Here is a 14052-nt window from a genome sequence, read left to right as displayed (position 1 = left end):
TCAGATATAAAAGGTTCTTGTGGTCTGTAAGTATGGTGATTGAATGAGAAGCTCCCTCCAACAGATACCTCCACTCTTCTAGAGCGAGCTTGATGGCTAGCAACTCCTGGTCGCCAATGGCATAGTTGCGCTCAGCTGGGGAGAACTTCCGGGAGAAGAAACTGCAAGGGTGTAAATGGCCATCTTTAGCCCTCTGAGATAACACCGCTCCTACTCCAACGGAGGAGGCATCCACCTCTAAGATGAAAGGAGAGTCGATGTCAGGCTGTTTCAGAACAGGCGCAGAGATGAACCTTTGTTTTAAAAGATGAAATGCTTGCATGGCTTCTTCAGACCACTTGGACGGGTTAGCACCCTTCTTAGTGAAAGCAGTAATAGGTGCCACCATGGTGGAAAAGTCTCGTATAAACTTTCGGTAATAGTTGGCGAACCCCAAGAACCTCTGGACCCCTTTGAGGGTTAAGGGTATCGGCCAATTTTGGATTGCTTGTAGTTTCTCAGGATCCATCTCTAGTCCGGAACCGGACACAATGTACCCTAGAAACGGAATGGACTTGACTTCAAAGACGCATTTCTCTAATTTGCAATAGAGATGATTGACATGGAGACGGGACAGAACCCCTTTAACCCAAAAACGATGTTCCTCTAAATCGTTGGCAAAAATGAGGATATCGTCTAGATAGACCACGACATGACGGTATAGAATGTCTCTGAAGATCTCATTGACAAAATGCTGGAAGACAGCTGGAGCATTGCTCAATCCGAAGGGCATGACGAGGTACTCATAATGTCCGTCACGGGTGTTAAAGGCGGTCTTCCACTCGTCACCCTCACAGATCCGGATGAGATTGTATGCACCTCTCAAGTCCAGCTTTGTAAAGATGGTAGCTCCGCTAACTCTGTCAAAGAGCTCAGTAATCAGGGGTAAAGGATAACGGTTCTTGATGGTAATGTCGTTCAAACCTCTGTAGTCGATGCACGGCCGCAGACCACCATCTTTCTTTTTTACAAAAAAGAAGCCTGCGCCGGCTGGGGAAGAAGAAGGTCGAATGAACCCCTTTGCTAGGTTCTCTTTAATGTATTCCTCCATAGAATGCGTCTCAGGCAGAGACAACGGATAAGTTCGGCCTCGAGGTGGAACCTTCCCTGGAACGAGATCAATCGGGCAGTCCCATTCTCTATGAGGAGGAAGGATATCAGCAGAAGCTTTACTGAACACATCCGTGAAATCTTGATATGGAGGAGGTGGAACATCAGACGACCTGGGGGAGGAAGAACAGACAGGCAATACTTTAAACAAACATGTCTCAGCACAGGAGGAACCCCATGCCAGGATTTGCGTAGTCGTCCAATCAATTGTAGTATTGTGAAGACGGAGCCATGGAAGGCCCAGGACCACAGGATGTGTGGCTCTTGGAATCACTAAAAAAGAAATAAGTTCGGAATGAAGAACTCCCACTCTCAGACGAACTGGTAGAGTCCTTAAAGAAATAACTGCATCAAAAATTTTGCTGCCATCCACGGCAGTTAAAGAAATGGACGAAGGAAGTCTCTCGGTGGGTAGGGACCACCGTTTAACATAGGCTTCGGTAATAAAGTTCCCAGCTGCTCCGGAATCAAGGAGGGCAATGACGTTCCGATAACGTTGAGCAACTTGAAGCGAGACTGGGAGATTACAATCTTGAGGAGATGGAGAGGAGATCATTACTCCTAGCCGGCCCTCTCCTTGGCGAGCTAGGATTTGAAGTTTCCCGGACGTTTGGGACAGGCATTAATGGTGTGAGACGGAGCTGCACAATAAAGACAGAGAGACTCAGAGAGACGTCTTCGGCGCTCAGCAGGAGTTAAACGGGAACGGCCAATTTGCATGGGCTCATCTTTAGTTGGTGACAGTTGGCGAGGAGGAGGAGCAGAAGATTTTGGAGCAGATGATCTTCCACGCTCAGTTGCTCTCTCTCTGAAACGTAAATCAACTTTCGTGCAGAGTGAGATTAGCTCATCTAACTTAGAGGGTAAGTCTCTGGTAGCTAACTCATCTTTAATACGCTCAGATAAGCCATGCCAGAATGCAGCATACAGAGCCTCGTCGTTCCATGCCAGTTCGGATGCCAGGATCTGGAACTGTATCAGATATTGTCCTACAGTACGTGACCCCTGGCGTAAACGGAGAATCTCGGATGAAGCTGAGGTTACCCGGCCTGGCTCGTCGAAGATGCGCCTGAATGTTGACACGAAGGCAGTGTAGGAAGATAGCAGGGTGTCGGACCTCTCCCATAACGGTGATGCCCAATCAAGGGCTGAGCCACTGAGAAGAGAAATAATATAGGCAATTTTTGTACGGTCACTGGGAAAATTGCCAGGTTGTAGCTCAAACTGAATCTCACACTGGTTGAGAAATCCCTTGCAGAATCTCGGAGATCCGTCAAATTTTGCTGGCGTTGGAAGATGAAGACGTGGAGCAGAAATGGGTAAGGTGGGTGGGGTTATAGCTGGAGTCACTGTGGTTGACGCACCAGACGCGCCTGATCCACGGAGAGTTGTCTGAATCCCATCCAGCCGAGTAGAGAAATCCTGGAGACAGCGGATGATGTGGCCCTGTGCAGCCTCCTGATGTTCTAGTCGGGCTGCCAGTTCTTGCATCGGCCTGGCCGCTTGATCCTGGTCTCCGGCTGGATTCATTAGGTCAGTGCTTACTGTCACAACTGAGGGCCTGAGCTGACGGGAGGCAGCCTCAGTTGTAGGGGCTGAGATGTACCGGAACCTGGGAGGTTGTATCAGACCCCTGGACATGTAAGTAACATGAATAATAACTGCCCGAAGGCGTGACCACGACAACTTGGATAAAAGTCAATGATGTTTATTATGACAACTCCGCAACACAGCAGCAGTAAAAGAAAACATAAAAGTCAGCAAAGAATAAATACAGTTCCTGGGTACTACAGGGTGGCAGGAGCCACAGGGCACTGGTAGTGTGAGATAGTTCTTATAATCTTCTAGATGGAAAGTCCTTACCAGGCCCGACTGTAGCAATGGAGATAACCCAGGATTGTACCAGCTGGTGTTCCAGGAAAAGCTGGGTTGCTGAAGATAAAACGGCTGCTGTGGATACTGGCTGGAACCAGACTGTTGTTAGCACGGAGTGGATACTGGCTGGAACCAGTTAAATAATAAATGAAGCTTGAGAGCGATGCAATATGAATGAAATGTAGAACTTGGGAGCGGAGAAATAATAATACCGGTGGAGAGTGGTAAAGTGTAGAAAGGACACCGGCCCTTTAAGAGAAGCTGTACTCTGCTGGAAGCTGGGCTGGAAGCAGGTAATGTTGTAGCTGGAAACAGATGAATCCACAATGGATCGGAGAGTCAGGCTACACCGCAGGTGGAATGCTGGTGCGGGTCTCTATGGTGGAAGTCTTGAGACAGGAGCTGGAACCTGGAAGACAATCACAGGAGAGAGACAAACAGGAACTAGGTTTGACAACCAAAGCACTGACGCCTTCCTTGCTCAGACACAGTGTATTTATACCTGCAGCAAGGAAGGGATTGGCTAGGCAATTATGCAGATTAACGATACTGACAACAGATTGGAGGAAATGATCAGCTGACAGAATCCAAGATGGCTGCGCCCATGCAGACACTTGGAGGGAAGTTTGGTTTGTAATCCATGTGGTAATGAAAACAGTAATGGCGGCGCCGGCCACTGGAGACAGGAGACGCCAGGCTGACAAGTGCACATCCAACCACGCGGACACAGCGGAGGCCGCGGCTGACGTAATCGCCACTCTGACACTCTGCATGCAGAAGCTCAGGGACGGCGGCGGAGGCCGCGGGAGACGCCATGCCAGATGTAATATGGCGTTACTGTGACAGCGTCCCAGAGTGACAGGAGAGGATACAGGAATGTACACATCAGGATAACAGATGGGATCCGGTCCTGGAGCGCTAAGCCAGCCTTAGGAGGCATCTGATGGGTAAGAAATGGCGTCCAGATACCCGGATCGTGACAAACACCACCCAAATCTCCCTTGTATTTCTAGGCGAGACTGTGTGCGTGCCTTTTACAATTATTCCCTTAAATATTACTTTTTATCTTTTAACTATTAATAACAACAAATGTCTCAGCACGTTATCACTAGTGTGTGGCAATCAGGAGAATGAGGTACGGATAAATAATACTAAACAAGAAATACAGGTGTGTGTGCTTATGCGTACGTTCGCAAAACAGAAACTAAACAGGTTTTAAAAGACAATAACGTACTGTTCCTACCTTCCGGTTCCGGATTCCTTTAGCACTCCTTACTAAGCGAAGCAGACGCTTATCTGGTCAGCACTACGAGGAATATTACCTCCCGCCCTTTGCTGACCGATAATGTCTGCTGAAATTACCTAGTGCAGATATGTGAAGAGCGGGCGAGTCCCCAATTGACAAAGCCTAATAATTTATCCTATTTAAAACACTCTAAAAGGTTAATGAACACAGTACACAATTGGCGTATGGAATACCGTAAGAGTACGCACGTAGCGTAACAAACGCTTAGCCGTGGACGAGACGCACGAGCGGCACGTTCGCTCACGGCTTAAAGCGTAAAGGCAAGCACGTTATAGGCTGCCGACTAACGTAATGATACGCTATCAGCGTAGCGGACGCTCGAGACCACGAGGAGATCACAAGCGGCGCTGACGCTCACAGAGTTAAACCTTTGTAACAATATCATAAACAATGTACTTATATTGTAAACCTTTGTGCAGTGATAAGGTGTAAATGCAACACAGTGTAACTTTGTTAGTTTAAAAGCTGTATGAGCGACTCTTACGCTCTGAGAACCCTTTAGCAATATAATAAACACTCAAATACCGGTCTAAGGGTCTAACACCTTTTAAGGGTGAGAATGAACGTTCAATCGCAAAAGAATACACAATACAAGTTATACACTACCAAACTAACATAAAATACCTAACCGAGTTACTACACGTTAAAATACAACAAAGACACAAATACATTTAAGGGGGAAGGAGAGAGAGAATGGCTTACAACAAAATAGGAGATAAATATGGTTGCAGAGAACTTACGCATAAGGGGAACAATCGCAAGCGCCTTTCTGGATATCCAGCTCCCGATTATCAGTGATGAGAACCGTTGAGAAGAGTAGAGAGCTGGCCCAGATCGGCTTGTCTTTTTATACATTTATACACTACACATAATACAGTACAATGGTCCCTACATTCTTATTGTTCATTGGACACAGGAATTCGTCTTCGCATTATAACAAAAGGTCATAGGTTGGTTCATACAGGTGGGCTGTGACTATTCCAAACTGCTCAGGTGGGAGGGAAACTGGGTTTCCCGCCGCATGGGTAATAAAGTGCAAATATAGTAAATGTCCATAAACTTCTTATGTCCATAACTATACGCACGAGCGAGTAATCCGCTTCAAACCAACACCGGAATATTGCTAATTATATTCTCTTCCGATGGATACTAAACACCACTGTGTAACCCCTGTCTGACCCTTCGTATCAAACAAAGAGGAATCTCTTTGTCCCCGAACATGCTACATTAACTAAACTTTCAGATTCTATCAAAGGGACCATAATCTACAAAATACATTATATGACTAAAATATGTTACGATTGAGTCGCCCGCTAGACGCACACAAACTCTACCATAAATGCGCATACTGTGCGCCTGCGAGTGCACGCGACCGCGAGTATACGCACGCACGGGAGGGCTCATGCACGTGCAGCGGGCACACGCATGAGGTGCATATATGGCAATGTGCAGCGTGATATTTTTCTGACTTTGACAGGGGCGATTATGCAATGAGCTGCGGTTGGCTAGCTGCGGCCATCTTTAATTTAAAAAATGGCGCTGCTGAACTCTGCATTATAGGTACCAGCTCCACCGCAATGCCCACACCTCTTCCTGCCATTACCACCATGCTCTCCGCCACCTCACCCTACACTGATCCTCGCCGCCACCGCTGCGTCCCGCAACAGTGGTTGACGATGCTGGGATACCTCCGGATCCCGCACCACCGCCACACTGATGATGTGCTAGGCTGCCGAGACCGGAGATCGGTTGCCTGCTCCGGTCTCCTCAGCCTACACACTACAGTGTCGGTTGCCTGTATGGTGGTTGGGTCTCCTATTTTTCAAGCAGGTTTAAAAACCAGGAGACCCCACAGGCGATCAGGACCGGGTGTACGGGTAAGTCGGCAGAGGGTACACTTGTCCAATGTCGGACAAACCCGTTGGTCGGGAGTCAAATCTCCCTGGGATTGGACAAGTGTGTACCCAGCTTTACAGTAATATGGAAAATAATGTTTATTTTTGTATAACAACAAGTTTTCTCCTACTTTTTCTAATTGCAAAGTCTTTGATCAGATACTTAAAACTAATCTTATGTAACACATCTGCTTCTATACTTAGTATTAGTATTTTTGTTGTATTCCCAACATTAAACTCTGTAAATCATTCATCTCTATTTTTACTATTATTATTATTTTTATTATTATTGTATATATGTATGTAATTTTTTTTAATTTATTGTGGAAGCCCCTTTTTGTGGAACCTGGTTCGGGATGGTATCGGGATACCAGCGGTTGGGATGCCGGCAGTCAGAATACTGACAGTGGCAACCTGACATGCAGGGGAAGTTGGAGCCATGTATTGCAGTACACGTTAATCTTGTCCATTTGCACCAAAATCTTACTGATCTGGCCAAACTAAATATGAATTACATGATAATCCACCCACATAAAGATGTACACTTAAGAAACATTTAAGCAGATATTGACATTTGTTAGAGGTATGGACAAGGCAATTTCACTGCACGTTGTTAACAGTCAAACGTCATGTGTGGCAGGTGGACTTTATCTGGATAAACCGAGACCAGAAGTTTTTTGAGTGGTTTGTCAGCCTATTAACCAAGCTGGAAATGGACCAAGCTGACGGGGAACCAGAGGGTATGTGACTATCTCTTCCACCTCTCAGTCTTGGCTTATTACACCTTTCCAGTTATACAGATTGAGTGTCTCTATAATATACTGATAGTTGATTTGCAGAGGTCTATACTTTGTGTCATTGCTTATGCAGAATAAAGGGCGTATTACCATTAATCTGTCACTAATTACCCTCTATGCATCTCTAAAGCGATGGGATCCGATATCGTATGCACTTGCCGATGAGGACAGCGTCGGAGCGACACTGGGGGCCATGCTGCATTCGGCAACGACAACCCCCATCAGCCCTGCATATAGGGCTGACGGAAGATGTCGCTGACAACCCGCGGGAGCACGCATTGGCAGCGACATAGTGGGTACACACTAGACGATATGCCAAATATGTTGGGCCCATCTGCCGGATTGGATGACATATCGTCTAGCATGTACCCAGTTTAAGAACATGACATTTTACTCCTGAAGTGCCACTTACCCCCAGGGATATGGTTACACTTTAGGAGTGCTAGGCCACCATTACCCATCATAGATAGAAATATTTTTCTGTCCAAGTATAAATGTCCATAAAAATATTTGAAGAAAAAGATCTTTATTAAAAAATACTGCAGTTACTGTTGGAGGAGAGCGGACTGCTCTGTCTCCTCTGAAACACTGAGACCCCATACGGCCAGAGTTGCGGCACAGCACAACCTCCAGTTTGAGATGTGCTACTGCATATGAGTGGTTTGTCCAGGTGTCTTCCAGCTCCATCCTCCATAGTGGAAAGATGCGCCCCTGTGTGTCTCTGCTGTGCGGAGAGGGTTTGTAACGCCTTGCAAGTGCCACTGTGTTACCACCGCTAGTTACACTATATACTCCACTGCCACCACTGGTTATTATAACACGTGTCTGCCTCACTATACAGCACTCCACCTGTATTAACCCCCACACGTTCCTGGCTGGAACAGTTGAACCTGCTACATGTATTGTATGCCTACTGCATTAACCCTGTGTTATTCTGCCTGGTTACGTTATTCATTATGTGGACTGACCTCTATCACACATCGCTGCCACCTATGTCCACATCTATACAATATGCATATGTATGGCAGATCAGCTACAAAATACCACACCTTAAGATTGTCTCGCACGCATTTATATTATGACTGACAGATACATATTACATGATTCTATTCTTCATACCAGATCTTGAGGTAATGGGCCCATGAAAGCAGATTGCCCTTGGCTCTTTATCTGCATCTGGGACTTTATGTGGGGAATAAGCCCCAATAATTGTTTGAGCTGGGACTTTACCACTATTTTTTTCCCAGGCAATCCAAATACAGCCTGTTTTTACTGGCCGCAAAGTTACCTGTTTTAGGGTAAAAACATTTTGGATCTGTGATCCGCCAACCCAAACAGCAACAGAATGGTGGAAAATTTCTATCGCTAGGCATACGCAAGGTGATTGACAGGAAGCGGGCGTTTGTGGATGGTAACTGTCTATCAGGAAAAACGCAGGCGTTCCCAAGCGTTTTCAGGGCGGGTGTCTGACGTCATCTGTGGCCTCGATCAGCCTGTTTCTTTTGCACTGTAGGAGTAAGTCCTGGGCTACGCACAGATTGCACAGAATGGAAAAATCATTCGATGGTGAATGAGTTGCAGATGTCCGCTGTCTGGCGAAGTTTTCGCACGGCGTACGCATGCATTTGCACACACTTGCACGGGGCAGTATTTGACTCTCTATGGGCAGCGGCTATCTGATCACAGATCTCTGCAAAAACGCAGAGGAACGACCAGGTCTGAATTAGGCCCAAGGTTCATCAAAGTCCATTATTGCTTACATATAGAAGTAGAATATATATCTAATGGCTCATTATGGCTTTATGCCAGGTACTTTCTTAATAGTTACAAGTAAATATAAGCTTCTTGGAAATGCATTGCTACATGGAGCATGGGGTAACAATTCTCTATTAGCACAATTTCTCTTACTGTAAGTAATTGTTTTCTGTATAACTACAGTGAAGCCATCTTGATAAACTATTAAAGCTGAATTAATAATATACTGTATATATTTCTTTATCTCTCCCTTGAACCCTCTATTTCTTTCTACATCATCCCTCTCAACCCAGTCTCCCTTAAAATAGCACTGAATAGCAGTTGGAATGGAAACCTACCCACTGGCGGATGGCATAGCATGTGTCCCACCATGTCATTTGGGAGAATAGTTTCTTTCATTTATATAAACAACAAGCCCAGGGCCATGACAAGGAAGAGGCCGCTGGCTGTCAGTCAGCCTGTCAGCCCTCCCATGGGCCAGGGACGGAACTAGCGGCAGTGTAGACAGGGCATTGCACTAGGACATGCCACTATTAATGGGCCCACAGCCAGTGGCTATATAATGAGTCTAACTGACTCATCAATAGTAGCCGCCATACTGCCACTCTGTGGGCAGTGACACAAGGAGTCAGAGGCTGGAGAGGGTGGAGTAAGAGCAGAGAGGTGATGCTCCCCGGGTGACATAATGAACTCGGAAGGGCGGAATAGGAAAAGTGCCCTGCCCCTGCCTGGTAGCTTCTGTATCATGGCTTCTGCCAGCCATGCTGCTCTGTTGTGGATCCAGCCACCAGACCCAAAATAGTACGTAAACTTACTGTATGTCTGCCTGCAGCCACTTCACAGCTGTCATACTGTTACTGCCTCCCCAGGCACCCACTAATTCCTTGTCACCCACTGCCTGTCCCCGTCACCCTTTCCTGCCACCCACTGCCTCTCTGTCTCCCACTATCTCTCACCGTCACCTCTCTCTCCTGTCATCTACTGCCTCTTTGAATCGTCTACATCACCCACTGCCTCCCCCTGGTGCCAACCACTTCCTCCCCCTGTCACCCATTCCCTGGCATCAACCACTGCCGCTCCCTGTCACCTCCTTCGGTCACTTACTGCCTCTCCCCATCACCTTCTCCCTGTCATCCACTGCCATTCCCAGTCACACTTTCCTGTCTACCACTGCCTCTCCGTCTCCCACTATCTCTTCCCATCATTTTTCTCCTGTCACCAACTCCGTCGCCCACTGCCTCTTCCCACCATCCTCTACATCACTCACTACCTCTCCCTTGCATCACCCACTTCCACCGCCTGTTACCCATTCCCTGGTGTCACCAACTATCCTCCACCTGTCACCCATTCCCTGTGGTCACCCACTGCCTCTCACTGTCACCCTCTGCCTCTCCCATCTACCACTATCTCTCCCTGTCACCCACTTCTCACCGTCTGCCTCTCCCCTGCGTCACTATCTCCCCCTCACCCTCTCTACTGCCACTCTCAGCTTCTCCAAGGCATCAACCTCTCCCCGTAATATGTATACGGCATTCCCATTGAAGATACACCCCTTGCTGCAATACCACACCCTTGCTGTAAGGCCACACCCATTTTCCCTGAAGCGTGCACACCTTTGGCGCATATAAATACCCCCCAACCCTCTTACCCTGCCATGGTGAGCCCCCCCTGCTCCTGTTATTTTGTTTTGGTCCACCCCTGGACCTACCTCCCCACTTCCTTGCAGCCATTACACATGTGCTAAGTGGTGGGATGACTAGACAGTGCCTTCCAAACAGAACTGCTTAAATCAGTACAGTCAGCGTAGTATGACATTATATTGGTAGGCTATATGTAATTAATACTGTCAGCGCATGGAACTTGCACGGAGCAGCAAAGTGCTGTGTAAAAATAAAGCTGGGCTGCATATGTGTACACCATGACGCAGTATTTTAAAAAATAAAAGGCATTTTAACGTAAGCATTTTAGAAGAATTTTCAGGCCTAAAACGAGTCAGACTACATGGCAGCTCACATCCAAAATTCAGTTTCAATGTAAACACTTTTTTATTGTCAGTTTAAAAAGTAAGAGCACCACTAGTCATTAGCAGGTACAAAATATATGTTAGTAAGCTAGCTTACTAATAGACTGACATCAGACAAAATGATTTACATAAAATTAAATGTTTCCAGGATGTCACAGTTTAAAAGGTTAATGATTAATTAAGATAAATCTTTTTCTTCTTTCAGCTATGTCTATAGATTCTACCTATATATTAGAGATGAGCGGGTTCGGTTCCTCGGAATCCGAACCCGCCCGAACTTCAGGGTTTTTTACACGGGGCCGAGCAGGCTCGGATCCTCCCGCCTTGCTCGGTTAACCCGAGCGCGCCCGAACGTCATCATCACGCTGTCGGATTCTCGCGAGGCTCGGATTCTATATAAGGAGCCGCGCGTCGCCGCCATTTTTCACACGTGCATTGAGAATCATAGGGAGAGGACGTGGCTGGCGTTCTCTCCGTTTATAGAGATTCGAGAAGAGAGTGAGACAGTCTCACTAGAGAGAGACACAGTAGTAATTTTGGGGAGCATTAGGAGGAGTACTACTACTACTAGTACTTGCTGAAGTGAAGTGATAGATAGTGTGACTGTATTGTATTATCTGACTTGTGGGGGAGACACTGACAGTGGGGAGCAGTTAGAGTCTGAGAGCAGGACTCAGGACTCAGGAGTACATACTACATATAACGTACAGTGCACACTTTTGCTGCCAGAGTGCCACACCAGTATAATATATATTGTGATTGTATGCTTAGGAGTACTACTTGCAAGTTGCTGATAGTGTGACCAGTGACCTGACCACCAGTTTAATAATCACCACCAGTTTAATTAATATATATATATATAATTGTATATAATTAATATATATATAATATTATAATTGTATACCACCTACCCGTGTTTTTTTTTTTTTCTTTCTTCTTTATACATACTACTATAGAAGCTTACTGTAGCAGTCTGCGGTGCTGCTGAGCTGACAGTGTCCAGCAGGTCCGTCATCAGTCATTACATAATAAATATATATACCTGTCCGGCTGCAGTACTAGTGATATTATATATACATATATATATTGATTTCATATCATTATCATCCAGTCTATATTAGCAGCAGACACAGTACGTTAGTCCACGGCTGTAGCTACCTCTGTGTCGGCACTCGGCAGTCCATCCATAATTGTATACCACCTACCCGTGGTTTTTTTTTTTTCTTTCTTCTTGATACATACTACTATAGTAGCTTACTGTAGCAGTCTGCGGTGCTGCTGAGCTGACAGTGTCCAGCAGGTCCGTCATCAGTCATCATTACCTAATAAATATATATCTACCTGTCCGGCTGCAGTACTAGTGATATTATATATACATATATATATTGATTTCATATCATTATCATCCAGTCTATATTAGCAGCAGACACAGGGGTATATGCAATTCACGGCGAATCGCGGCAATTTTTCGCCGTTTTTTAATTCGACTAAATTCGCCAGGTGAATTCCGGAAGGTGGCTTCCGGAATTCACCATATTCAATGAAAAACGGATTCGCCAGAATCGCGGGCGAAAATCGGTCGATTTGGCGGATTTTGCCGCGATTTTAAAAAAACGGGAAAAACCCGGAAAAAAAAATGGCGTGGGGTCCCCCCTCCAAAGCATAACCAGCCTCGGGCTCTTCGAGCTGGTCCTAGTTCTAAAAATGCAGGGGAAAAATTGGGCAGGGATCCCCCGTATTTTTAAAACCAGCACCGGGCTCTGCGCCTGGTGCTGGTGCCAAAAATACGGGGGACAAAAAGAGTAGGGGTGCCCCGTATTTTTAACACCAGCATCGGGCTCCACTAGCTGGACAGATAATGCCACAGCCGGGGTCACTTTTATGCCGTGCCCTGCGGCCGTGGCATTAAATACCCAACTAGTCACCCCTGGCCGGGGTACCCTGGGGAAGTGGGGACCCCTACAATCAAGGGGTCCCCCCCCCCAGCCACCCAAGGGCCAGGGGTGAAGCCCGAGGCTGTCCCCCCCCCATCCAATGGGCTGCGGATGGGGGGGCTGATAGCCTTTTGTGATAATAAAAAGATATTGTTTTTTCCATTAGTACTACAAGTCCCAGCAAGCCTCCCCCGCAAGCTGGTACTTGGAGAACCACAAGTACCAGCATGCGGGAGAAAAACGGGCCCGCTGGTACCTGTAGTACTACTGGAAAAAAAATACCCAAATAAAAACAGGACACACACACCGTGAAAGTAAAACTTTATTTCATACGCCGACACACACATACTTACCTATGTTGACACGCCGACTGCCACGGTCTCCGACGATCCGAGGTACCTGTGAAAAAATTATACTCACCTTCCAGCGTCCAGAGGTACATCCAGGTCCAGAGATAATCCACGTACTTGGCAAAACAAAAAAACGAACACCGATCCATACCGGACTAGAAAGGGGTCCAATGCTTTCACATCAGACCCCTTTCTCCCGAATGCCGGGACATCACGTGACTCCTGTCACTGAAGTCCCTTCAGCCAATCAGGAAGCGCTACTTCCGTGGCGCTCATCTGATTGGCTGTGCGCTGTCTGTGATGTGACAGCGCATCGCAAAGCCGCTCCATTACTTTCAATGGTGGGAACTTAGCGGCTAGCGGGGGGGTCACCCGCCGGTCAGCCGCTGACCGGCGGGTGACCTCACCGCTAGCCGCTAAGTTCCCACCATTGAATATAATGGACTGGGCTGTGCGATGCGCTGTCTGCTCAGACGCACAGAGCCAATCAGATGAGCGCAACGAAGTTGCGCTTCCTGATTGGCTATAGAGACCTTTCTGTGACAGCTGTCACTGACAGGTCTCTCTGCATTCGGGATAGGGGTCCCATGTGTCAGCATGGGACCCCTTTCAGTCCGTTTGGTCGGGTATTTGCGGTTTGTTATTTTCTACAAGTACGTGGATGTATCTCTGGACCATGGCTGAGGTGAGTATATTGATCTTTTTTTTCAGGTACCCCTGGATTCTACATGGAGAAGAGGACCGATGTCGGCGTGTGAACATAGGTAAGTATGTGTGTGTCGACGTAAGAAATAAAGTTTTACTTTCACGGTGTGTGTGTTCTGTTTTTATTTGGGTATTTTTTTCCAGTAGTACTACAGGTACCAGCGGGCCCGTTTTTCTCCCGCATGCTGGTACTTGTGGTTCTCCAAGTACCAGCTTGCGGGGGAGGCTTGCTGGGACTTGTAGTACTACTGGAAAAAACAATA

At 46.8% G+C, this 14052-nt stretch overlaps 1 protein-coding gene across 1 annotated transcript in view; it reads left to right on the top strand.

Annotated features, from left to right (window-relative positions):
* The window catches only part of NOX5 (NADPH oxidase 5), a 96086-nt gene that overhangs the window by 71559 nt on the left and 10475 nt on the right, over positions 1–14052 (top strand). The window contains exon 14 of the mRNA XM_063930389.1: positions 6866–6965. Within this exon, the coding sequence (XP_063786459.1) occupies positions 6866–6965 (100 nt within the window). The remainder of the gene's footprint in view (positions 1–6865; positions 6966–14052) is intronic.

Source organism: Pseudophryne corroboree, chromosome 6 (assembly GCF_028390025.1).
Source record: "Pseudophryne corroboree isolate aPseCor3 chromosome 6, aPseCor3.hap2, whole genome shotgun sequence".
Lineage (NCBI taxonomy): Eukaryota > Metazoa > Chordata > Amphibia > Anura > Myobatrachidae > Pseudophryne > Pseudophryne corroboree.
The sequence above is the reverse complement of the archived record's forward strand: the minus strand, read 5'-3'. Positions and strand labels throughout refer to the sequence as shown.